The sequence below is a fragment of the Pinus tabuliformis genome, chromosome 6 (assembly GCF_031772625.1).
Source record: "Pinus tabuliformis cultivar Carrire ecotype Pingquan chromosome 6, CPIR1, whole genome shotgun sequence".
NCBI classification, from domain to species: domain Eukaryota; kingdom Viridiplantae; phylum Streptophyta; class Pinopsida; order Pinales; family Pinaceae; genus Pinus; species Pinus tabuliformis.
In genome coordinates, this window is record NC_142292.1 from 747667328 (window position 1) to 747695215 (window position 27888).

At 36.5% G+C, this 27888-nt stretch overlaps 1 protein-coding gene across 6 annotated transcripts in view; it reads left to right on the plus strand.

The window, feature by feature from the left end:
- The window catches only part of LOC149260895 (craniofacial development-like protein), a 122569-nt gene that overhangs the window by 52176 nt on the left and 42505 nt on the right, over positions 1 to 27888 (plus strand). For all 6 annotated transcript variants that reach the window (XM_089421298.1, XM_089421295.1, XM_089421284.1 and 3 more), the window contains 2 exons: positions 6551 to 6646; positions 22697 to 22824. In XM_089421298.1, the coding sequence (XP_089277424.1) occupies positions 6551 to 6646; positions 22697 to 22824 (224 nt within the window). The remainder of the gene's footprint in view (positions 1 to 6550; positions 6647 to 22696; positions 22825 to 27888) is intronic.

Sequence of the window (27888 nt, forward strand, 5' to 3'; positions counted from 1 at the left end):
GACATGACTCTTCATGAAGAGACACGATATATAAGCAAGCCTCTCATTCTCGTTGTAAATTCTCATTATCATTCTTATTCATATATTTTACTATAATATTTATATCCTCAATGGATAACTTCATATTCCAAGTCTTTTGGAGTAATTAATTTATAGAAGGAACTTTGTTCGCTTCATTTGGTATCAGAGCAGTTCGGTCCATACAACTCTCATTATCATTCTTATTCATATATTTTACTATAACATTTATATCCTCAATGGATAACTTCATATTCCAAGTCTTTTGGAGTAATTAATTTATAGAAGGAACTTTGTTCGCTTCATTTGGTATCAGAGCAGTTCGGTCCTCTAGGTTGCTTAACCGGTGCACAAAGCTCGTTCTCCGATCCAGGTCCTTGGCTATTGAAATTCGTCAACCTTGTTGCCGTACAATTGAAGCATTTTGCTCAAAATTTGGGAGTTGTCCTTTTCTCGGTGTTTCTAGGCCTTTGGCCATACAAAAAAAATATAATATATATATATATATATATAAGTAAATAAAATAAAAAAAAGAGAAAAAAAAGTAAAAGAAAGAAACAAAACGGATACAAAATCTCATACCAAGTATATTTAAAACTTTTCACAAAACAACCCATGGTAATAGCCCATGGTATTTTAAAAGTTAAAGAAAAAACAGGGATACAAAAGCTCTTACGTGAAAGGTAAATATTACTCTTACGTGAAAGGTAAATATTACTTTTTAGAGGAGGTTTTAAAAACAACCCATGGTAATAGCCCATGGTATTTTAAAGCTCTTACGTGAAAGGTAAATATTAATTTTTACAGGAGGTTTTAAAAACAACCCATGGTATTAGCCCATGGTATTTTAACATCGACCGTGTCATATGAAAAGACCTTTATATTTATTAAGTGGGGTGACGTTAAAAATTTATCAAGGAAGTAATTAAGTATATATAAAAAAAAGGGGACCAATTTAATATTAAAAAAAGAAAAAAGAAGTGAAACTATTATTATTATAAGATAATAAAGTTATTTTGAAAAGGGGTCTTAATATAAAGAAATACATATATATATATATATATATATATATATATATATATAGGGCAACAATATAAAGGAGTATTTTTTTTAATAAAAGGGTATTCAAGTTTTTAACAATCCACATTAAAGGAGAATATTTGAAAAAGATATATAAAAAAGTAATTGAAAATATCCCAAGTTCATCCTAACAAAGTAAAAATGGAGTCAACTGTTGATGATAAAGAAATTGAGTGTAGTCCAAAAATGAGAGATGAAAGGTTTCTTGAAACCTTTGGTAAATATGTTGATACATTATTTCAAATCAAAGGATTGCTCGCAGGAAGGTACATCATAATCTCTATCTGTCCTGCTGAAAGAAGTAATTATGTTAGTCCTAAATGTGCTAACCAATTGTTGATTCATGAATCAAATATAGTTGAAACAAATATTTTTGGTAAACAATACGATATAAGCAATTTACATCTAAATATTGGAGATTACACTTTTACCTTAAAATTCACCGTGAAAACCTTACGTTTTGACGATAGTGACATTGACAGTGACATTGTTTTGGGGTTAACTTGGATGGAAAGTCTAGGTTCCTTTATTCTAAATACAAAGAATAAGTTTTTAACATTTTCTTACAAGAAGAAGAAAATAACGCTCCAAGATTTTACACTAAAACCAAATTCAGTAACACCAGAAGATATCTCAGATATTTCAAAAGTAATGTCTCAAGAAGGTAAAAAGGTATTACAAAATATGCAAAAAGAAATTGACAAAATCAATGTTGACAAAAATGAAGAAGTTTCTCGATTTAAAAACCATAGCGAAAAATTACTGTCGCAAATTAAGAAACTTAAGAAGGATAAGAAGTCATTAGAAAACAAGGTACAACAACTTATCGAGAAAGAAGCATCAAATGTAGGAATTCAAGTTGATGAAAAAACAACAAATACCGATCGAGTGAATATGACAACTCAAGAAGACAAGTTAGTTAAAGAAACGACACACTTAGATGTTGCAGTTCAGACAATGAACATCCCAAGTGAATGTTCCATAACCATCTCAACAACATATTTGCTAGAAGAAAATATAAAAATTGGCATATGCCCAGTAAGGAGAAATCAAACCAAAAAAGTTCCAATCAGCATCTGAATCATGAGAATAGACGAATCAACCATGCTACATATTTGAACCAGTTAGAACTTAGAACCAAGACAACGAATTAATGTTTCAGAGAATAATGACGTAACATCAATTCCGTCTTATGTTGACAAGTCTTTACAAAATTTTAGTGATCAGAATGCTATATACAGAAGATTAATCTGGGATGGTCTGATCCCTTCTCAGTGCGACAATTTTGTTTGTCAATTAGAAGTTCATATCGGCTTGTATTGACGAAGATGATTGTTCCGAGAAAAGAAAGTCATTCAAAGCCGACAAAGAGATCAAGCCTTTTCATCGACAAGCTTTGAGGACAAAGCTTTTTGAGGGAGGCAATGTAACGAATCAAATATATAAATAATATAAATATAATGTAAAAGATAATAATCATAAATAATAGTTAGTTAAGCTTAGTAATTAGGTTGAAAAGGCATGTCTAATAGGACATGACTCTTCATGAAGAGACACTTGCGTGATATATAAGCAAGTCTCTCGTTCTCGTTGTAAATTCTCATTATCATTCTTATTCATATATTTTAATATAATATTTATATCCTCAATGGATAACTTCATATTCCAAGTCTTTTGGAGTAATTAATTTATAGAAGGAACTTTGTTCGCTTCATCATGGTTGGACACATGGGACCCACCTACCCTACACATCCACATGTCTGATATGTAGATATGTTATTCGTGAGGGTAGGGTGATTTATCTTGTTTCCCAGATCTAAACCATAAAAAAATCATATTTCAGGCATTAAATTACTGTTGGGTGAGAAATGTCCTTGTAAAAAAAAGGAAACACTATTGATCACAACCAATAATTTGGTGAGATTGCTTTTATAAGCCATAAACTTCAAAACCCTTTACAAATCGAATTTTGCTCGAGACAATAAAATATGTGAAATCAGATCTTTTAAATAGAAAACCAAAAAGAACTGCATAAATTCCAAACATTAAAGTGAATATCGAAATTTTACCCATACGAGGTATTATGATAAATTTTTGACTAGGTCTTTTTTATGATTTTGCTATGAAACTTTGTAGAAAAACAAATGTTTAATAGAATGAAAAATAAAAGAAAAAATGCTAGACAGCAATGACAATTGAATTTGGAGGAGAAAAATTGTAGTGACAGCGATTAAAGTTGTTCAATTAAAGAAATTTAAAATTGAAAAAACTCTGTTTTTAATCAACTATATCAAGTCTTCCAAGGAAATGTAGGGATAGATATACTAATCAGATGGAAACTTTTGAAGTTTAAGGTAAACATTATATAATCCCATGTATTGATACTATGTTTTTGCCTGTTTCGCCATCTACATCATAAATACATGTGCGAGCCATAACCAAATCTAAAGTTGTATCATTTGTTAGCTTTAACCTAATGATGATGACAAACATTATTATTATTGTTATAATTTTTATGTTAGTTATAATTGATATTAACCAAAGTTATTATCGTTATATGTTAGTGTTTAGTTTTGGGGGTTAGGTAAATCGATTGACGTTATTGTTACTCAGACATTGTTGAGAATCCAGTATGCTGTGCAACTACCTGATTCGATTCCTTTGGGGTCAGGTGCACTAACTTACACTACCTGGTTTTCAATGGATGCCATATTTGGATCATGTATAAATACTTAGAGTGTTTTTGCGAGGGAATTTTTTCTTTAAAAGTTATTATTATTACTCATGAACTGTAACTTAATAATAATAATAATGTTTCAACTAGAACCACAGATATGCATTTATTATGCAGCTGGCCACATGGTGGCAATATGGTAATGGTATACAGGTTCTACAAAATTTTACCCTAGTAAACTCATGAAGCTTCTATTCAAATATTATATATGTCGCATTGTTTTTCCAAAAAGGTTGTCTTAGTCTGTGAAGAACTTTGGATTTCATTTATTTATTTAACCTTTTTACAATTCCCTTACAGTGGTGGTTGAAAGGACAGACTTGTATTTTTCTCTTCCTTTTCTCATTCTTTTGAATACTTTTTATTAAGCAAAGTTTATTCGAAAACTGCAGAAATTTCTCAATTCAATATTTATCATTTTTGGTGATATCTGTAGAAATTTGATATTGATTGGATATTTGAAATTTATATCACTATTTGAATGATCTGATTTCAAATGTTTTGCTGCCTGGGGCAAGATGTGAACGATATGATTGTATGTTAAGTTTTTGATGTTAAATGGTTTCTGTGAGATATCTTACGAAAATATTGGTTGTGTTCAGGTGTTTATTTTGTATGTGGGCTTTTCTTGCCCAAAACCTTGAATTGTTTTTTCGTTTTTTGTTTTTGTTTTCTTCCTCTATTGATTTGATCTGGTTTTTAGGTTTAGTTTTTCATTTATATTTGTAGTATCTTATTCTTATATTTTTATTTTGAGTTCGGTTTTGCAGTATTTTAGTTTTACCTAGCGCTACCCTTGATTGCATGTTGCACTATCGACTCTGATTTTGACATTTTGTTTAATTCGTGGTTCTCAAATTAATTAATTTCTTTCTAGAATATTTATCACTGTAATTGTGCTATGTTGCTGTAATATTTGATGTTGATTTGGGTTGTCTCATGTGTGCTATGTTGCCGCTTTTGTTGTACCCTTGATTGCATGTTGCACTATCGACTCTGATTTTGACATTTTGTTTAATTCGTGGTTCTCAAATTAATTAATTTCTTTCTAGAATATTTATCACTGTAATTGTGCTATGTTGCTGTAATATTTGATGTTGATTTGGGTTGTCTCATGTGTGCTATGTTGCCGCTTTTGTTGTACCCTTGATTGCATGTTGCACTATCGACTCTGATTTTGACATTTTGTTTAATTTGTGGTTCTCAAATTAATTAATTTCTTTCTAGAATATTTATCACTTTAATTGTGCTATGTTGCTGTAATATTTGATGTTGATTTGGGTTGTCTCATGTGTGCTATGTTGCCGCTTTTCTTGTAATATTCAATTATGTGGATTTTAGTTGTCTCATGGGTTATATTAGTTCATCTGAAGATGTAAATAACACTGCGTTCCTTCTCTATCTCAAATAAGCACTGTGTCCATCTCTTCTTGGACAGTCCACATTTCGTTTCTAATATTTGTTTTGTTAATGCTTTTTTATTTTATTTTTGTGTGTGTGTATATATATATATATATATATGTATGTATGTATGTATGTATTCTTTTGTTCTCAGTACATGATGAATTGCAAAGGTTTTTGTTGCTAAATGGTTATTTTTTTAATTTTAATTTTAATTTTTTCTTGTAAATAGTTTTTAATAAAAGTGAGCTGTAGTGTTAGCTTAGGCTTGTTTCATAAATTTCAGTGAAGAGATGCATCTGGTCTCGTTGGATTAGAGGTGTCATACACATTGGTTGCAAGGTCACCAATATTTCCACCTTTTTTTGGATGTAGTAGTTAACTCTGTTGGTAACATTAACAGTGTAACACAATGACATGTTTTCAGTGGGTTTGAACTTTGAACCCGAGTCTGAGAACTGAAAGTGCTTTAATTCAACCATTTCACTACATCGTATAATGGTTATCTATATTAAACATGCTAAGTTTTTTCATTTTTTTTTCAACTGTGGTTCACGGTCACTGAGTGGCTGCTACGTCCAGGGGCAATAATCCAGGCAGATCCACCTGAAGGGATCTATCCGCTGGCCTAATAGGTGGGGCCTAACCCCAAGGGCGTCGAGGAGATTTGATCCCTTGATCTCCCAATTGGCAAGGTACTTAGCAACGGGAACTCGACCAACTGAACTATCCCTTGGGGCTAAGTTTTTTCATTTGTTGTTATGATGGATGCTGATTTTATTCTGCGGTTGCCCCATCAGTTATCTTTGGTCATGCAATGATGTAAATGATTTGTTCTCTATTTGAAAATGCACATGGCATCCGTATCATGTTGGACTATTGGCATTGCTATTTTGAATATCTTGCATGTTTTGATGTCCTATTTTATAGATTCTTTGTTTTTGATTTTTTTACAAGAACATTTGGGCAATGTTGCCCATGAGTAAAACTAATTTGATCAAATTAGAAAGAGATATCAATAGATAGTACGGATTGGTTGACATAGCACGAATAACTGGATTAGCATGACAACATGTTCTTCATGGGATTGTAATCAAGTTTTTGTGATGAAGTCACACTTGATTGATTTATTTGTTATTTATTCTTTCCACTTGATCAGTTGAATCTTGTATGTATCGCCAACATTTTCAACATTTTATTTATCCTCTTAAACTTGTTAAAACAGATTTTGTTGCTTCTGAGGATGATGCATGGGCTAAGATGCAAATTGGTTGATTTCTTCTTGCACCTAAATTTTTATTCTGTTTGTCCTTCAAGGAAATGAAAAAAGAGCAAAAAACGAGGTTTTATTTGCAGAAGCTGCTTGTGAGAAGGAGGAACCTGTCGATCCATTGTCAGAACTTAAAGCAAATGGTATGAAAATATTTTAGCGTTTTAAGTATATTTGTTCGTCTGTTTTAAATTTGAATGATCTTTGAAGTCATGTTATGATTTTGAATCTTCTTATTATATTGCATCACATTGGTCCATTTCATTTGAAACATATGTATCTGGCACAAATACATTGATTGGTCTTCTAGCCAAAATATTAACTTCTTAACTTCTATTTTATATCTATTTTAATTTTATGATAACTTTTTGATACAATTAGCAAGTTCAAGGCATTTTTTGCTTATTATGTTGCATCACATTGGTCCATTTCATTTGAAACATGTATTTGGCACACATGCATTGATTGATATTCCAGTCTAAATAATAGTTTCTTAACTTCTATTTTATATCTAGATTCTATTGTTATTTTATGACAACTTTTTGATCCAAATCAGCAAATTTAAGGCATTTTTTCTGCGAAACACTCTAAAATGGTATCTTGTCATTTGTTAGAAACACTTTTTCAGTCCAGCATCATCCTTGTGATATTTGAAAGAGAGAAAACATCAAGATTTATACGTGTAAATGATCAAAATACAATCAATCAAATCATTGAATATGTCATGTATAATTTCCGGAAGGAGTCCATAATGCATTTGTTTTATATTGTAATGATGATATCATTTGATGTATATTAATTAATAATATAATAAAGTTACAAGTAATAAATATCTTTTATTTCATATCTAATTATAAATCAGGTAAATGTTTTGTAACAAGAATAAAAATTAGGTTATTGTTTCCTAACATGAATAAAAATTAGGTCTGTTTCCGAACAAGAAGAAAAATTAGGTGATTGTTTCCGAACAAGAATAAATGAGTCTCCTACATCTTATGTAATTGATGATACAAATTGAAATAATACATATCTCTTATTCATTCATATTCTCTCACTTGTCTCTCATATTCTCCATTGTTTAACATGGTATTGGAGCAACAGTAACTTCAGCCAAGGGCAACTTATAAGGTTGTGTCGATGCAAAGTTTGACACACCCACTTGGAGAAAGAGACTTGCATAAATGTGTGCAATATAGTAATCTTGTATAATCACAGGGTAATCTTGTGCAATGAGTCATGACAACAAATTAAAAACAGATTGAATTGGAGACAGGTGCAAATTAAATTACAATGACTGGCAAATTAACAATGGATTGAATTTGTAAGGAGTTGTACATCGGTTTTGAGGAAACAAATTATAATTGTATAGTGGATTAGTGTCTCGAGAATTAATATTTCAGAATTAATTTTGTACGATGGTGATTCTAGAGTTAAATTCATATGATGGTGACTATGAATAGAATTAAATCATGTGACGGTTGCAAAAATTAATTCGGTGGCTGCAAAATTCAATGTACAGAAATTGGTGGCGGTGATAGCAGAAAGATGGGTCATACATAAATCGATGGCTGTCTTTCCCTTGCCATTCTTCCTGTTTGGACACTGACTGGCAAAATGGCCAAACTTGTGACATGCAAAGAATTGAGCTTTGCTCATGTCCTTCTCCATTTTATTCTGTGAAGATCCACTAACACTTTGGTTCCACTTGGCCTTGCCTTTTCCCTTTCTCGCTTGTGTAGCAAGAGCAAGCTCATCTTTTTCCTTACTACTCTTTTGCTGTCTTGCGGTCAATGAGCTTTCCCAGATCTCCTTTTGGATGAAGCCATCCCACAACCGGCCCCAATTAGGAAGCTGCTACCTAGCAAGGATCCCATCCACAAAGGTGGTCCAATGCTTAACACAACCCTTCAGAGCTACTTTCACCAGCTCCGAATCAATCATAGTTTCCCCAACAACTGCAAGCTCATCACGAGCTTGCTGGTTCCTGGTGAGGTAAGATGTTACGGTCTCTGATCTGATGATATTTAATTTTCCCTGCATCACCATTTTCTTGTTTTCGTTTGTGCTCAGATAAATACCGGTTAGGGCTACCCACATTTGACATCCCATGTCCTTCCCTAATATGTGAGAAATTATAATCCCTCACACCATCCAAAATTATACGCCTTGCTTTTATATCCTTGAGATTATGTTCTGCTGCAAGGATTGGATATGAAGGAACCTAAATTTCTGTTTTCACATGATCACACAGACCATTTGTTAATTTTAGGTATGTTCTATGCTAGAGCAATTTATTTCAATTTTCACAGTTAGCTCAATATTTTTTCTAGATTAGCAATCACATCAGCATTAAAGTAAATTGTAGATAGAACATAAATATAAATCGCAGAAGACAAGCCAAGACAAGAGGACAAAAGATGTGGCGCTAGCCAGGGACAAATCCCAATGTTGGGAAACCCTCGATCAATTCTTCTTATATTTTCTTCAATAGTTCAACAGAGAGAGAGATAGTACATATACATCAGAAGTCAACACTTTGACTTGACTAGATAACAGCAGATATCTTCACCATGAAAATGATACAATGCAGTTATACACCTGACACCAAGGACTGCAGCTTGGAGAGCAGCCTTCAATCTTCAACTGATTTGCAGCATAAGGTTCTTCAAGGTGAGACCCTTACATCATCATGCTGCTCCTTGTCAGTTGAACCAACCCATGACACTAGCTCTGTCCATCTTAAATTACAGCAGCATTAAACAATCCTCCAATGGCTTCAGCAGCATGACAGCTCCATATATATTATGCTAATGATCTGAGCACTTAAATACTCATACGAAATATTGACTCTGGTGTTATGGCTTGCGGCCTAACACACACTCTTCCTTTGCTGCTCACTAGGAAGTCTGTACCTTCATACGGTCAACTCTTCAATCTGCCTTCTATTAATGACAAAGTTCCACCAATGTCACTGAACACAAGCCTATATTAACCTGCCCTCTAACAGTCCCCTTTGTTGCTCCAAAGGTTTCCAACCAAAGTCTTCAACACAATGATTTCTCTCATAGAATTTACTGTTCATAATCTTCATCAAGTTCACACCCCTTTCTCCATCCAAGTGACTGTACTATTATCAACACAGTTCTAACATATGCTGCCTTGCTGGACAGACTTCAACGTATACCCTTCAGCACTCTTCTCCATGTCATACAAGCCACTTTCAAACCTTCCTCATCTGCCTGAAGCTTGACGCTGTTGCTGTCCAAATCTGAGGTCATATTAGGCATCTTTTAGCTGAGGAAAGACTCCTCCATGGCTGCGGCTGGGGCATGCTTGAATAGTCTTCTTTTGACTGTGTTAAGGGCTCCCCTTTCCAGCGTATACTTGCTGCATAGAACTCTCATTGACTGCCTTTGAGGACAGCGGTTAGCGCAGCATAGAGGCCTCTTGAGATAGCGTATTAGAGGACTGCGTCTAGGGAGATGAGGCCTCCTATTTCCAGGGTATACGAGTCTTCTTAAATGTGGATGTAGGGCAACATCTTAGCGCAGAATAAGGCCAGCAGTTAGGGCATATATGGACTGTGACTAGGCCACGAACAGAACTGCGACTAGGGCTCTTTAGTTCAGCGTATAGGTCTCTCTCTCCTTCGGGCTGCATATAGGTGCATTTTAGGACAGCGGATAGGGTCTCTTCTAGACCAGCAATTAGATCTTTCATTGCTGCATTATGTAGGCTTCCTTCACCATTCTAGATCTCCCTTCCTTTCTGCATATAGGGCTTCTTCATTAGGGCAGCGTAGATCCCTTAGGATTTCTCCTCCTACTATAACCCAAAGACAAGTAGAGAGGAAGAGATCCCAAGTGAGTGTGTAAAAATGACTTGAAGGCCACCTCTATTTATACTAAAACATTGAGCACAAGTGGGGTTTGTTTGGATGCTGGCCGAGCTTGATGAATTGTCCCATAATACAAATAAATTCATATCTGCATGAATACTTATCGGAATTAGATGATTTTAGATCAATCTTACACCTCTCGATGAGAGGGATCCAAGAAAAATATCAGCTGCCATTAATAAGATGACCCACATGGAGTTTGGCCCTAGTTGCCAATTTTAACACCATTTTTAGAATCATGGTAATCCGCTCCTTCCAGGGATTGAATTAAATGACCCTATTTGCACAAAGTCTAGTAGGTCTTGTAGAGGGGTACCCTACAAGGCAAGCGCTAGACAAAATGACAACAATAAGGTAGTGGCCCATTTTCCCCACAACCACCACCCCCTACTCTTTATGGATTTTCACCAATGGTAGGAGCCTTGGTATATGGGTCACCTACAATGGATATTCTAGGCTTAGAAATTTGAAGTGCTACAGTGGGTTTCCAATGGATGACTCAACTTAAGTACAAGGCTCAAACAATGATGAAGAGACAATCCACATTCCTTAGAGAGGCCAATCGAAGGCACACTAGACCTAGGGCTTGAGTAATAGTGTGTAAAATAAAACGACCTAAGGTCAACATACAAAGAAAAGGTTTCCATGAATGTATTTTAGCAAAACTATGGCACATGAAACCTTCAAGTGGCATGAAGCCCTCAAGTTGAAGCTTAACCAAAGTATGGTTTTTCCTAAGGCAAAATAGCTAGGGCAAGAGAAATTATGGAGAAAAATGGAGAGATTAGCCACCAAGAGGATTGGTTTTGAGCCAACTACTTCTACTCTTGATGTTGAATCCTTCCAAGGCTAAAAATTCCTCTCCTAGGCAATTTTGCCCCAAGCCCTAGATGAGACTAGTTCCCTTTGAGAGGGTCGAAAATAGAGAGGTAAGAAGAGCGAAAATCAATTTATGGATATGATAAAGCTTGATCACCTATTAGACAAGGCCAATGTTGAAATATGGTTGTCATTGATGTCAACCCAAGTAGGGCCAGAAGAAGCCCTACCTTAGATGACAAAGATGGCAATGCAAATCAAGACTTTCGGGGTCAAGATCACCCTCATTGGATGATGCTCGTCGTACCGATTCCTACAAAGGTGGCACATCACGAGGCTCCTCATGGTTTGAGAAATATGGCCAATGTTAGTTTTGTAGCATTAGACATGTGTCTTGGTCTCGACTTTGGTCAGAGAGGCTAAGAAACACTAGATCTCCAAAACCCAGAAAAGGTTCTCGGAGAAAACACATAGAGATGACTCAATTAATTTAATTGATCAATTATTAAATATTTTCTAAGTGTAACTTAGGAAAAGTGATTAATTAACAACAATTAATTGAGAAAGGTGAGAATTATCTAGAAACTCACAAGGATCGAGTTGGAGATGATGTTAGCCGTTGATGATGATCTAATCATGGCCGTTGGTTCACCACTGAGAGATTGTAAGAACAACTCGATGAGTAGATGGAGAACACACTAGTGAGGTCGAGTTATTTGGCAGATCGAGCTACCTAGTTGTAGAGATCGAGTAAGGGAGAGAAGATTGAGACAAAAGGGACACAAAGATAGAGAGGGAGCAATAGACGCGAATTCCATAGGAATTTCCAATTCTAGAGAGTCAACTGAGAGGTCGAGATATTTCATAGGAGGCTGTGTAGAGGCATGCATAGATAACTTCAGAGGCAAGTCGATTTGGCTGAAGAGGAGGTGGATTTAGGTGCTAGAGGCCAGGATAATTTTCAAGAGGGTCAGAGAATCACTTCCAGAGGCAACAACAGGCAAAACGACTTGATCAAAGGTAGATCCAGGTTGTGTGTGTGAGGGTGTGCGCAAGCTCTGTGCAAGGGTTCTTGGAGGGCCAATTTTTTGAAGCAGGTTGTGTCGGGATTGCGTGTGGAGAGAGAAAATTCTCTCTAATATTTTGCCGATATTTTCTTAGGAGAGGATTGCCAGCTTGGCATCTAGATTGTACTAAGGAATTTCACGACTGTATAATAATAATAAAATCGTCATCTGTTGCATCGGTTTTCCCATATTGAGTTTTTTTGGGGACATTTGTCCAAAAATAACGGTGTCATTTTTATTGTGTGTGCTATCTTTTTCTCAGTTTCCAGTTTATTTTTCTGTAGTGTAATTTTATTGTGAAGAATTGCAGTGTGATTTATTCGTTATTTGTCATAACAAATAAACTGCATAATTAATTAGTTAGAAGAATAAATCCCAGTTGCTGCATTTCAAGGAATTTTCATATGGTATTAGAGCAAGTTTGACATATCAGGAGCTTAGTAGCGAAGAGGGAGAAATTTCGTGGTTCAGAGGGAGTCTGAGCAAATTTCTTCCAGCGCTGCGCGAAGGGTCTAGCCAGGCAGTGCGAATTGTTGGACAAGGGTTCGATTTCTAGTTGCAGGGACAAGAAAAGTTCGAACAGGCTTAGTAGGAGTTCCAATAGGCAGTGGTATTTTTGGAAAGATGTTCCGGTGGGCAAATCAAAGATTTCGTTGAGTAGATCTCAGGGCAGTTGTTTTGTAGCCTTGATTGCATTAGCAGATCAACGCTGAGTAGAAGAGAAAAAACACATGCAGTGGAATTTCTCATAGGGTTTCCAGATCTAGTTCCAAGAGGAAATCCGTGATTTTCCTGTAGTAGAAGGTAGTAGCAGTAGGCAAAACTGTGCATTCCAGGAGGGAGTGCGAGTTGCAGAGCAAGCAACTGAGCAAGAAAGGGAGGAGATTCCTGTTTATTTTCCACTTGTGAGTTTTGCAGAAATGGCCTCAGCCAGACTTCAAGATCAGGATAGGCCAGATGGAGCTGGCTTCAAGATCAGGATAAGCTAGATGGAGCCTCAAATTATTGTATCTAGAAAGCCAAAATGTCTTTCTTGCCAGATGAGCATGGTTTGAACACGTATGCAAAGAGAGTTGTATACTAGAGAACTACAATAAGGAGATGGCCAAGGCAAAGCGATTGATCTTTGATGGCGTTCATATAGTCTCATACTTAGCGGCCAAGAATACAACCAAAGAAATATGGGATGCAGTTGCCACGCGTTTCTAGAACCCTTTCGAGAACTGGAAAATGTTCTTGAAGGAGAAGTTGAGGACCACTAGGTTGCATAAGGGTGAAGGGTTCACTCCTTATTTCAATAGAATTCAGAATGTCCGAGATGAGCTTGCGGTAGTTGGAGAATCACCTCGAGAGACCGAGCTAGTGCGTACAACTCTCAATGGTTTCAGCCCGGAGTGGGCTACCTTTGTCCAAGGTATCACTAGGCGATATAATCTACTGGGTTGGGATTGATTGTGGGGTGATTTGACAAAGGAGGAGATGAGGCTTGCTCTGGTTGAGAGCAATATCAACGACAACAGTAGTAAAGGATTGAAGAATGTGAAGGATAAAGAGAATGTAGCCCTTGCATGAAAGGGGAAGGCAAAGAAAGGTCTCGGACAAGGACAAGGCTCACAGGGAGGAGAAAAGAAGAAGAAAGATTTGTCGAAGTTGAAGTGCTTCAGATGTGGTAAGTTCGGTCAATATAGTAGCCAATGTCCAAAGAGGAAGAAGGACAAGGAGAAGAAGAAACATGCAACAACGTCGGCAAAGATTGATAATTTGTCTTCCATATTGGAGGATGAATTCACTTTATATGCAACTATACCTCTAGGAGAGAGGTGGGGAGACATTGAGCTCTAGATCCCAAAGTTGCAAAGATTTGGTCAAGCTCCATGGGAGAGTAATAATTGTTGCAGTATACTCTTCTTATAGATCATTACCTTTGCTACAGGGGCCCATATTATTCAACAATAGTTGGATTAGTGTTAGTATGATGCAGTTAGATCTTGAGGGACAATTGCAGTATCAGTTGCAGTCAGTTATTGAGGAGTGTAGAACTAGTCAAGGTGCAGACAGGCTCAGTGGACAGTGCAAAGGCTAGTAGCAGCCAAAGACTCAGGAGATAGTTGCAGAGCCAGTATAGAGACACAGTGGATTCATAGTATGGTTCTTAGTTGCAGTGGTTGCAGCAACAATAACAACATGAGATCAGTTGTAGTGTAGAGCAGAGTTGGCAACAATGCAGGTGGCACAGTGCAGTGCAGTGTCAGCAACAACAACAACAACGCAGATGTAGAATGGTACAGCTACAAAGTGGTAGATGAATCAGAGTTGCACAGTAGCTTGGTGGGTAGTGGCATGTTGTCACAATTATTAGACATCAATAGCGTGTATGGGAGGATATTATGAGACAAAGAACACCTTCCTCGCTAAGAGGGAGTTTTATTTTTATAGAATCAGATAGGTGTTCTAGTCTCAACTTTGGTCAGAGAGGCTAATAAACACTAGATCTCCAAAACCAGAAAAGGTTTCAAGAGAAAACACCTAGAGATGGCTCAATTAAGTTAATTGATCAATAATCTAATATTTCCCAAGTCTAACTTAGGAAAAGTGATTAATTAACAACAATTAATTGAGAAAGGTGAGAATTCTCTAGAAACTCACACGGATCGAGTTGGGGATGATCTTAGCTATTGATGAAGATTTAATCATGGCCATTAGTTCACCACAGAGAGATTATAAGAACAACTTGATGGGTAGATGGAGAACACAATAGTGCGGTTGAGTTACTTGGCAGATTGAGCTACCTAGCTGCAGAGATCGAGCAAGGGAGAGAAGTTCGAGCCAGAAGGGATGCATAGACAGAGGGAGCAACAAATGTGAATTCTGGAGGAATTTGTAGTTCCAAAGAGTCAGTTGAGAGATGCCGAGATATTCCATAGGAGGTTGCGCAGAGGCTTACGTAGGCAGCTTCAGAGGTAGTTCTATTTGGATGAAGAGGAGGTGGATTTAGGTGTTGAAGGCTAGGATAACTTTCCAGAGGGACGAAGAATCACTTCCAGAGGCAGCGACAGGCAGAACGACTTGATTAGAGGCAGATACACATTGTGCATGTGATGGTCTGCGCAAGGGTTCTTGGAGGGCCAGTTTTTTGAATCAGGTTGTGGCAGGATTGCTTATGGAGAGAGAAAATTCTCTCAAATATTTTTTTAGTATTTTCTCAGGAGAGGATTAACATTTTGGCATCCATATTTTTCTTAGAAATTTCGCTACTGCATAATAATAATAAAAACCTTATTTGCTGCATCGGTTTTCCCTTATTGGGTTTTTTCTAGTGACATTTGTCCAAAAATAACGTTGTCATTTTTATTGTGTGCTATCATTTTCTCAGTTTCCAGTTTATTTTTCCGCAACATAATTTTATTGTGAATAATTGCAGTGTGATTTATTCATTCATTGTCATAACAACTAAACTGCATAATTAATTAGTTAGATGGATAAATTCTAGTTATGCTTTGAAGGAATTTTCACAGGCGCCCCTTCTTGTGGTCAAAATCCCCAAAATGAGATGATGTGGCAGCTCTTTATTGGCTAGAATATTGAGTCCAAGAAGGACTTTCATTAAAGGATTAAATTAAATCTTTCGTGGTCAAAATAATCCTATTGTTTGTGGGGTTCAAAATTCAATTTGAAACAACTTGCTCCAAAAGTGCAAGTCGTCCTCAATCTTGCCTTGTTGATGGGTTCAAACCCCTTTCCGAACTGACTCGGCCAATTAATAGGTTCAGGGACCGGTCCGTTACCAAACCGATCGAGTTGGTCCTCGACTCGGTCGGTTCGATAACAGAGCACTCAAACTGACCAAGCCCGATATAATAATAATACGATCTGACTTGGTGACATGAAAAAAGGCGAGTTGGGCAGATTCCAATTTTTTTTTGTTTTACTAATTCCTAGCCCCTCTACCCCTCTATCATGCCTATAAAGGTGACCCAACACCCTTATATTTCCTCACAACTATCTTGTTGCATTTATATGAACATTTGTGAGCAACTAGAGTTGGTTTTTGGAGCAACATTGAGGAGGTTCTTGGGTGATCTTTGGAGCATCATTGAGGAGTTTTTGTTTTGATCTTTGGGCAATCGTTGGACCATTTAGAGCCTCGTTGGTTATGTGTTTTTGTTCTGATCTCCATATATTATATGTATTGGACAGTGCACTGGGTGCTATTTTGATTTAATATTTATATTCATGAGCATACTTTGATCATATGTTTTCTTCTTTCTATTTTTCTAATGCTTTGAGTTTGGAAACATGAACGAAAATCTTTACTAATAGGTTTTTTCATTAAAATTAAATATTTAAAGTACTTTTTACAAAGACCAAGTAATTGGAATCAACTATAGTCCGAGTCGATACTGAGTCGAAGTTCGAGTCAAAGTTGACCCTCGACCGGTTCTGAGTCTGCGTCCAAGTTTTAAGACATTGATTGTAATCTTCCTCCTCTATGCTTTTTCTTGTTGTGTCTCCTCTCTTGTGTCTTCACCTCTTCCTTAGATTTTTTTTTTTATAATCTTCATTAAGCTCAAATCCCTAACCCTAATCTCCCTTCTAGAGGATCTTGGAGATCAATGATTAAGCATTTCTAAGTCACCTAAATAATTAAATTATTTATCCTTTGGAAATGACTTAATGGTCCACAATAATTAATTGACTTTAATTATTGTACTTTTCCTAAGTTAGACTTCGGAAACGAGACATAAATCACTTACTCCACCAAGCACGTAGCTAAAGAGGCAATAAGTTATCTTCCACATGCTAAGACACCAAGCTTATGTAGAAGACCTTCCGAAGCTACTATAAACTTCTACACAAACTTGACACTAGGACAAGCAAGGCCAAGTGTGAATGGGCAGCCCCAAGTGGAAGGTAGGCACTGGTCTTATACATGCTTTCCCCAAACATAATTTTTTTTAAATTATATTTTTTTTTTGGGTTTATTTCATGAAAGCTAGGGCTTAAGTGATCTCATGTTTAGATTAGATTGAATTTTTGAAGTTCATTAGGTTAATAAACTTCATATCTAGCTAATTGAGCTTGTTTTTCCTACCAAATTGTTGCTCTCATGGCTTATTTCTAAAATCAATTTTTGTTACATATTCTCTTGGTTTAACATCATAACATTATTAAAGGATGATTAATCGAGATCTAGAGGGTTTAAATATACATGAGTTGATAGATCTGGACTAAATTGATGCCCCATCTTGATGAATGATTTGATGGTTTGGTCTTATTTATGAATATTCTCAGTACTGGAATTTCTCATTTGGTCAAGGATTTTTAGAGTGGATTTGGGACTCTTTTTCTTGGAATTTAAATAAAACTGTGGTCTAAACACATTGATAACCCAAATCTATGCATAAAAGGGACGAATGACTTGTTCATTTAGCCTATAATGAAACTCTTGTTGGCTGGAATATGTTTTTGATTAAAGTGTTGATGTAAAATCAATGTACCACCCTTCTCTATGAAGCCATCAGAAGGCTTATTGACTACTACAGTTGGCTCCCTATTAGATCCAACCACAGTTGTGGATTTAGAGGTTAAGATTTTTGGGGCTTGGGTTCTAGCTAGTCCAATGCTTTTGTTCTTCCTTACCACTTGTGTCCAATCATCTTCATTCACATTTGTTTCTTGGCGAACTTTAGTAGCTAGGGGGCTGTGAGTGGGCTGGGCTGTTGGAGAGTTGGCTTGCAACATAAGCGGACTGTCACGAATTTGATACTCTGTGTTTTTACATTGAAAGCAACTGTTTGGAGCACTGTTTTAAGAATCGGCCGGCTCGGAACTGATTCGGCCGAGTTGGTCTGAGTCAAGCCCTCACTGGGTCGACTCGGCCATCAAACCGGTTTGGCTGACTGGGTTATTACTGATTTGGCCGAGTTGTCTAACAACTCCGCCGGCTCGGTAATAACCCAGCTGGCTTAGCCGAGTTTGAGCCTACTTCGCTGGCTCGGTAACAGTGGCCTGAAAACTCAAAAAAACAATGATTTTTTTTTTACTTGCTTTTTGGTGAAGAGATTTGTGTTAAAAGCTGGTGGACACATGAATTCCACATTAGCTGACTGTTTTCATAGGTTGTCTACTTGTTCACATGGCTTCCTATGGCATGAATCATTTAGTGCTTGAAAATAGAAAGTGATGAGTCTGGTGCTGGCAATTTGATAGGATCTAATGTTGTGAACTTTTTGCCAAGAACATGAAATCTCTTGTAAGAATGGAGCAAGACATCTGTTGCCTTCATTGTATAAAATTCCTCAAGGAACAATGTGAATTTCTAAGTAAACAATGATACTATCTGAGAACCATGTAATAAAGAGGGCACATGAAATTGAAATGCTGATCAGACATGTGATCCTAGTTAGAATGTTTATAGGTGCAATTCTCTTTTGGAAGATGACAGTTTATCTTTATACATATCACAATGTTGATGGGAACAAACTTGAAGTTGCCCCAAGGGATCCTAAAACTAGAGAATAGCCACAAAATATTCTATGGGGTGTAGATGGGTTTGTCATGATTGCATGTAGATGTGGATGCAAAAGTTTTGGCATTAGGGATCATATATCTTGATCTGTGTCACATACAAATTGCTTTTGTAGTTCTTCTCATGAATACATCTATTAACATCCATCTTGGTGAGATGGTCTAAGATGATTGATAAGGGTACAAGATTAAAAATGAGTTACAAACTATGAAGCATGTAGATATGCTACCAGTGGTCTATCCAGATGATCTTGGCTCCTCTAGCAGTAGCCACTAGCCAATAGTACTGGTCACAATTTACTTTTGTTGTAGAGGCCATTTCTAGCCTCCTTGGTTATGTGTTTTTGTTTTGATCTCCATATCATCATCATGTATGTATTGGACAGTACACTAGTGCAATTTTGATATAATGGATGTATTCATGAGCCTACTTTGATCATATTTTGTCTTCTATCTATATTCTAATGATGTGTGTTTGGAAACATGAATGAAAATCTTTCAAATTATGTTTTTTATAAAAAAAAAATTCAGTGTGTTTTTAACAATGACCGAGTCATTGAAATCGAGCCGGCCGAGTCGATACCGAGTCGGACTCGGAGTCCGAGTCGACCCTTGGTCGAGTCGGAGTGGGAGTCGGAATTTTAAAACATTGGTTTGGAGACGTATGTAGTGGAGTGACTGTCACAGAACCCTATCCCCTCACTTGGATGAGTGCAGATTCCTTGAGGTCTTTGGAAAGCTCACATTAATGAAAACTCGGTGCTGTGGCCTGGGTTGAAGAAACATTCAGTATCATGATAAATGCAACTTTGTAAAGAGGCAAATATATGCTTAAGGTCAGCCAAAGTTACATTGGGAGGATCAGAAATGCAACCTAGATTAGGAAATTCTCGAGATCAAACAGAAAACACAAGCAGGGCATTCTTGCAGATCCAAGACTTTGATGGAAGATCTTCATCCTGGGTTGAGCCATCGGGCTAAAACAGAGAGAAACCTTGGTCAAATTGTCGGTATGGTTGCAGTGCCTGTCTCGTAGCTTCCACACCTTTCTGATCCATCATCAAATAACAGCCTCAGTAGGCACCCTCTTGATAAAGTAATGCATAATGGAGCCTGCATGAAGCTGATTGCATAAATGATCATATTCAGACTTGGAAAAATCATTATCAAAATGGGGAGGTTATTACCTTGTGGTGCACCTCGAGAACAAACTTTTTTGTTTTGGGTGCCATCAGAACTCAATGACAGCTTGAAGCAGAACAGTGGATTTTTCAGGCATGGAGGAGCCCATAGTGCTCCCACCTGCCTTGTGACTGTAATGCTGTGGCTAGGCCAATTCAATGTGAAAATACTGTGCAACAAACCCATAAAACAAAACTCTTCAGGGAATGACAAACCTTGTTTACCCATGAGAGTTCATATAACATCTGCAATCAAATATCATTTTGAATTTAAAATTTTACAAATTAATAATTATAAAATAATAATAATCTAATTTTAAGGTCAAGATCAAGCCAGTCACCAAATTGGTGTATGAGACCCCCTTGTTAGTGGGACAAGGGACAAAATGTGTATATGAGATCTATTATACCCTAACTTTTCTAAGCACTTCTTGTATTCCTATTCTTGCAGCTCACACCATAACCATAAAGGGGTCACTGTCTACCACATTATTAGAGAGCGGAAGCACTGAATAAATAAATCTTCTTCAAACAAACTTTTCTTGAGGATTTCTGTTAGTGTCTTGTTAGTGCTATTACAGAATTACTGGGAGCGTCTTCTACTTTGTAATGGTACACTACAAGCTTCAACTTAACTGTAAAGATGTAATTTTCTTCCTCAATACAGACAGCTTTCAATTTAACTGTTTATATCCCAATTCTTGGTGTATAACAAAATTGGGCTTTTTATTAATGACTTTGACATGTCCTTCTTAATATATTCTCCTTTTGAACATCTACCACCATATTTAGAAAACTGAACAAATTGCTGCATTCCAGATCATCGGGGTAACACAAAACCTTTTGATATCCTGCATTTCGAGAACATTTTCTCAAAGGCTGTTGTGATGATATGCCTTATCACAGCATCTGCAAAATATGGAGTGGGTGCTGCCACAGTTTGTGCTATAAAGACTGTACAAGACTACTCGAGCTAGGAAGGCACATTTGCTTACTCCCCATATTCATCTTCTTTAACTGAGGTTTCTTGTAATGGTTGAGCCCATATACTTGCCACAGATGCCTTGCAACATTGAAATAATAATCTGTTTATACCAAATTTAGATCTCCATTTTCTCACCATCCACCTGCTGTCTGCTCAGCTACAATGTGTCATGAACGTGAGAATATTGCTGTTTAATCCCCAGAAGTCAAATATATTGTCCCAAATTTGGAACAGCTTGAACTAAACAATTCATGAAGGATCTTTCTTACCTTCTGGATGTGGTCAGTGGAAAAGTAGAGGGAAAGACATGGAGAAAGAATTTATGCTGCAAGGCATCGACAGTCAAAGATCTCCAAAACATGACAAGTAGCAGTGCAGCATTATCTAATAGGCATAGGTGGGTCTCACGTAGGGTGTTGAGTTCCCAAATTGATGCACATTTGCATGGTAAAAAGGCCTATTATCATCACTGACTCCTATTGAACAAGGAATCTCTATGGCCTGGGCTGCACTCTATGTGATGCTTAAATCTTTTGGAAAGATCATTGGCAATGACTATTTTGTAGATGGGTTGTGCAGATTTGACAACATGCATGTCTCCTTCATGTTGTGGATATCAGCGAACAAACTATTTCACCATCAACCTCTAGAGCTGTAGGGTATTTAATTTCCCTAGTTATTATATTAATATATCTGGTTTGGAGTACTGCAAACTATCATTGAGATATTTTGGGACACTTCAATCTCTACTTTAACTTTTCATACACAAAGTCACTAAATATCATATTTTACTCATATTTTACCTCTTTCATATGTTACATATTTTGTAATTTGATGATGTATGTTCATTCTTGATCCCTTGACATTTGTTCATGCACCTGCCAACTTGAAAATTCATGTGACACTTGTTCATTCATTGTATACAAAATATTCAGCTCATAATGGTTAAGAACATGTGTTTCTCTTAGGAGGTTACTGGTTCAAATTTGGAGGGGGTAAAATATGTACACCTCTTTGGGTTTCAGCCAGCAGGGGGGTCTGTTGTCCTCCAAGCAAGGGGTATCATACAGACATTGTTATGAGCTAACATATATAAGGTTAAAATAATAATAATATAAGTTTAAGGTTACATCATAGCTAGATATTAATTATTTAATTGTATGTTGATATTTTCCAACAAAACTATTATTTCTTTGTTGATCACCAGGAGCATTTTGTCTTGTATTTTTTTTTAATGTGGGGAACCTCAATGCCTGCCCATTGCAAAAAAATGCAAAGTATATATGGTTGTGTGCAGTCAAATAGCAAAGTGAGAATCACCAGGAGCATTTTGTCTTGTATTTTTTTTTAATGTGGGGAACCTCAATGCCTGCCCATTGCAAAAAATTGCAAAGTATATATGGTTGTGTGCAGTCAAATAGCAAAGTGAGAATTTAAGTGAAAGGCTTTTCATGCACCTTTTATATAGCTTGATGTGCATGAATGGTCAAAACATGCACTTTTTGTCTGTTTCTCTAATGTTTTAACGGACATGGTTTTTGTAGAGATAGTACTGGTGATGTTCGACTACATTTTGATATATGTCATCTACCTCAATATAATGTTTTTCACATATACACGTGATCTATTTTATGAATCAAGTCCAAGAAGAAGAAAGAAGAATTTGTTGTTAATTTACAGATTATCTCATTTTGTTCCTGTATGCACGTTGGCAGCACGAAAGGCTCGCATAAATGCTGTCTGGGAGCAGTTGAATTCTAATGGATCCTCTAAGAGTCCCAATGCCATTCCTAAAAGCTATAAGGCAACGGAGGACAAGCCAAAGCCCAAAAAATGTGTACCTGTGAGTGTTCTTGTTGAATATTTTCTATTTTTTTTTAATTTTTGTTATGTAAAAAATTAGTTAGTCTTTAATTTTAGATTTATTATTTAATTTTAGGATTAATTAGACGAAAGGGCACGATCATAAGATCATGCCCTTTCCCCAAAGGGTGCCCGTGGCAGTATTTAAGCCAGGAAACCCCATTGTAAAAGACATCATCTGTAATTTCATCTTTTAATAAATTATTTATACATATATTGCTGCTGTCCAAGAAATTCCTGCTTCATCTGGTATCAGAGCCAGTAGATCACTGCCTTCGCTTCCGTTTGGTGCTACGCTGCCTCAGTCATTGTTTACAGCGTCCAGCATCCACGTACCAGCGGCTGTCACAAGTTCCTGCTGTCTCACTGCCGCCATTTGCTATCCCCGAGTCCGCAAATCCACATTCCGCCTACAACAAAACCACATAGTTCACTGCAAAATCTGTGTCACTCATTTAATCTGCAACTTCATTCGAGCCCAATCGGATCTATAGACCATACGAATGGTTGTGCCGTTCCATTTCAATATATATATTTATAACATATATATAACATATATAGTTATAACATATATTTATATTAAATATTTATATATTATATATAATTTATTTATATATACGTATATTATATAGTTATATTATTAATTCATATATATGTTATATATATATATATATTTCATAACTTTATTTAATTATATTATATATTATATATAATATATATAATTTAATTAATTAAATTTATTTTAATTAATTAAAAAGTTATATATATATATATTAATTTAATTAATTAAAATTTATATGTATAAAAATTATTTTAGCTAAATAAAAAAATAGGGGGAGGAAAAATATTTTAGCTGGCAAATAAATACACGCCTCCGCAAACCCGCTCAATGTCGACAATGACAATGGCGGATTTCCAAAAAAGGTTGTTGGATGCAGAGCATAAGATAAATAACAACCACGACGAGGTCAGTAAAAGATTAAATGACGTCGAGAGCATGCTTGGGGAGCAAGCAGACAAAATAAAAAATCTTCAAGATACGACGAATCGAATAGAAATAAAGATGGAAAATTACCATGTCCAGACAAAAGCAGGGATCAGAGAGGTCTTAACAATGCTGAAAAGTCTGTGTAAAAGATCGAATTGTACACCCGAACAACTACTAAAAGAAGGTGAAGAGAATCAAGAACACATCTCGTCAGATTCAACTAAGTCCACAGGCTCTCATGACAAAGTTGAATCCCCAAAAAAATCAGCGACACCCCACCAAGAAGCGAGTAACACAACCTTTACAAACAAACAACTCTGGGATAACTTTACCAATCAACACCCTTTTTTCGCTCAACCAGTAGCAACATACCAGCGACGGGCAAAAGTCGAGATGCCTAAATTCGATGGAAACGAAAAAAACAATGTTGCATGGATAAATAAAGCAGAAGAATACTTTGAGATATATGACATCAATGACGATGACGAAAAGCTCAGGCATGCATCCATGAAAATGGAAGGAGAAGCATATAACTGGTATATGTGGTGGAAAAAGACAACACACGTCATTAGCTGGAGAAAATTTAAAGATGCATTCTTCAAAAGATTCCAAGGTGTAAAAGAAGAAGAATTCTTTTCAAAACTCATCAAATTACGACAAAAAGGAAGTGTGGATGAATACACTCAAGAATGGGAGACCTTAGTAACACGAGTACCTGGGTTATCAGAATCTCGTCTAATTCAGTCATACATCTCGGACTCAAAACCCATTTACAAGCAGAACTTGAGATGCATGACATTACATCTATAGAAGTAGCAAGACGAAAAGCAAAAACAACCGAAAAGAAATCTGAACCAATATTTTGGTCAACAACGGAAAAAGCTTATGCAAGACGAAGGATACCCCAGTATGTGGACTCAAATAATACAAGATATGTTCCACCACATCGTCGTGAAGATGAAAAATCTAATGTGGAAATGCAAAGGATAAAAGAGGGTAAATGTAAACGCTGTGGTGAGAAGTGGGACCCCAAACATAGATGTGCTAAAGGAAAAGAACCAAAGAACCTATATAATTGTGAAGCAACCAATGATTCAAACAGTGAAGATTATGACGTAGAAGACACAGAAGATGCCCCAGAATTCTCACCAGAACTAGATGATGGAAGTATTCCACAAGTATCATTATCAGCTATGACAGGTATATCACAACCTCAGACTTTAAAGTTAAAAGGACACATAAAGAAGAACAACGTAGTGGTTCTCGTCGACTCTGGAAGCACACACAATTTTTTAGATGCAACTGTGGCAAAGAGACTCAATATCTTTTCGTTTCCCTTACCAAACATGAAAGTGATGGTAGCTAATGGTAAGAAGATTGAAAAGGTAGGGAAATGCCATAAGGTCAATTTGCAGATTCAAGACTTTAATCTAGAGTCTCCATTCTTCACGGTACCATTAGGAGGAGTAGATGTAGTCTTAGGTGTCCAGTGGTTACGAACCTTAGGTACTTATGCCGCTAACCACCAAGTACAATTTATAAAATTCAAATGGGGAGGTCAAAAGTACAAATTACATGGGTTCCAAGCACCAGAAAATCAAATTGTATCATCATCTCAGATGATGAAGATGATTCGAAGAGGAGCACCTGCTTATGTAGTACAATGTCATCAGTTAGAAATGTTATCTGCAAATATGACCAGTGAAGAGTCACCAGAGATACAAGAACTAATTAGGAAACATGAAGAAGTATTTCAAGATCTACCTCTAAAGATGCCACCTAATAGGGAAATTGAGCATACAATAGAAGTCAAGGCAGGGTCAGACCCTGTCAACATCAAGCCATACCGATATCCACATCACCAAAAAACGGAACTTGAGAGATTAATCCAAGACCTTTTAAAGTGTGCGACCTTGATCATCTTAGAATATCTGATCAAGTGGAAGGACTTACTCGAAGAAGACGCTTTCTGGGAGAATGAATCATCCTTCAACAACATCCGTCGTTACTTATGCTTTGAGGACAAAGCATTCTTTCGAGAGGAAGGCAATGTTATGTAAAAAATTAGTTAGTCTTTAATTTTAGATTTATTATTTAATTTTAGGATTAATTAGACGAAAGGGCACGATCATAAGATCATGCCCTTTCCCCAAAGGGTGCCCGTGGCAGTATTTAAGCCAGGAAACCCCATTGTAAAAGACATCATCTGTAATTTCATCTTTTAATAAATTATTTATACATATATTGCTGCTGTCCAAGAAATTCCTGCTTCAATTTTATTTTGGATTCTAAGATCGAAGGATAAGAGCATTTCGCAGTTTCTTATTTGTAGGCTTGTATACTCTTATTGATTGAATGTAAGATTCATTTTAGAAATTTGAAAACATGATTCATGTAGTTCCTTTTCTGGGAATTTTTGGTAGTGAATGTATTCCATCCTGATTATTTGCAGCTTAATGATTAAAAGATGTATTGTAGCGCCACTGCTCTATTGTTAGACTGATATTGGCATCCATTATTTGTATGTGTCTGTCAAATTGTTTATTTGCTCAGTGTTGTATATGGTGCTTGTGTACCTAACTGCACATGAATATATCCCTTTGCTTGGAAAATTGCCTTCAATTCTCATTGATAATATTTTAGATAAGACTCAGGAAAAAGGAACAATCATAAGAAGAGAGGAACATCAGTCTAATATTCTTTGTTGATCAGCACTGAAGGACACCAACAAGAAATCAAGAGATAAGCGTAGTGACACCTCTTACTATGGTGTTTGAATACCCTAATGCTATGATTTCGATTGTCTTCTCTGTCACAATGGTGCAAATATATTGCTTTAAATACAAGATTGGTTCCTGCTTGCCAAATTGCCTACGGTTCATATGGTTGCAATGATTCATGCGTAGGTTTTGCTTGCCAGATCTTGTTGGAAGTCTCCAGGGAATTAACTTATTGCATGGTTGACCATTGTTCCCCTCATTTTGGGATTTACATTGATGAGCTGGAGTCCTTGAATATGCACATCTGGGATGGTGATGTTTGCCTTCTACACCATGTCTTGATGGATGGCGATGTTTAACTTCTACACCATGACTTGATTTCTATCTTGATGTTTGTGGATGATCTGGTCCTTTTGGCTTCATCACTTGATGGATTGTAGAGACAGATGGATGTCCTGGCCCTTTTCTATGATCTTCTTTAGTTGATGGTCAACCTAGGTAAAACCAAGGTCATGATCTTCAGTGTGTCTAAGAAGATCCTCTCTATTCAGTATTTCTCTCCCAAAGGAGAGGAGATCGAGATCACCAGCTCATACTGATTGCAGGGTACTATCAACAAGACCCTACTTTAGTTTGCAGCATGCACTTTAGCCCTGACTCAACGAGGTCTATTGGTCCTTGGCCCTTCTTGAGAGAGAATCTTTCCAGAATCATTTTCAGGACATGTCGTCCAAGTTGTCACTCATGGACACTCTTGTTTGGCCCATAGTTCTATATGGTTATGTGGTTTGTGGACTTGGTTTACTTGAGTTTGATTGGTCTTCAGCAGTGAGAGTATAGAGTCCAGATCATCCTCCATCACATCATTCAGTGCATGCAGACAATTCCTCAATCCATCATTCTTGCAGAGTTTTGAGCTTGCTTGTATAAATATGCATTGTTTAAATCATCAAAATTTCAGACCTTGATTCCAAAAGATGTGTGTGTGTTAATCAAAATACTAAGCCACTATTTGTGCAATCTTTTTTTTTTGTACAGCCTTGTGGATGGGCACAGGGTCTAAAATACTTGAAACAAAACCAAAATAGATTGATACTCTAGTGATGTTCTCGCATCAAAGTTCCTTGGTTGGAAATTTGCGCATCTTGCTCAAAAAATTGTTGACGATTGAACAATTGATGAAAATATTTGTATTCTTTCTCTTCTTCCATACTTCGTGTGACATCCCTCTTTGTCTTCTACTCCACATGTCTTTTGTCTTTCTTTTTTGTGCACTTGTTTCCTCTAGAACTTCAATTGTAGGAAACACCACACTCTTGCTTTGACTCTTTTAGCT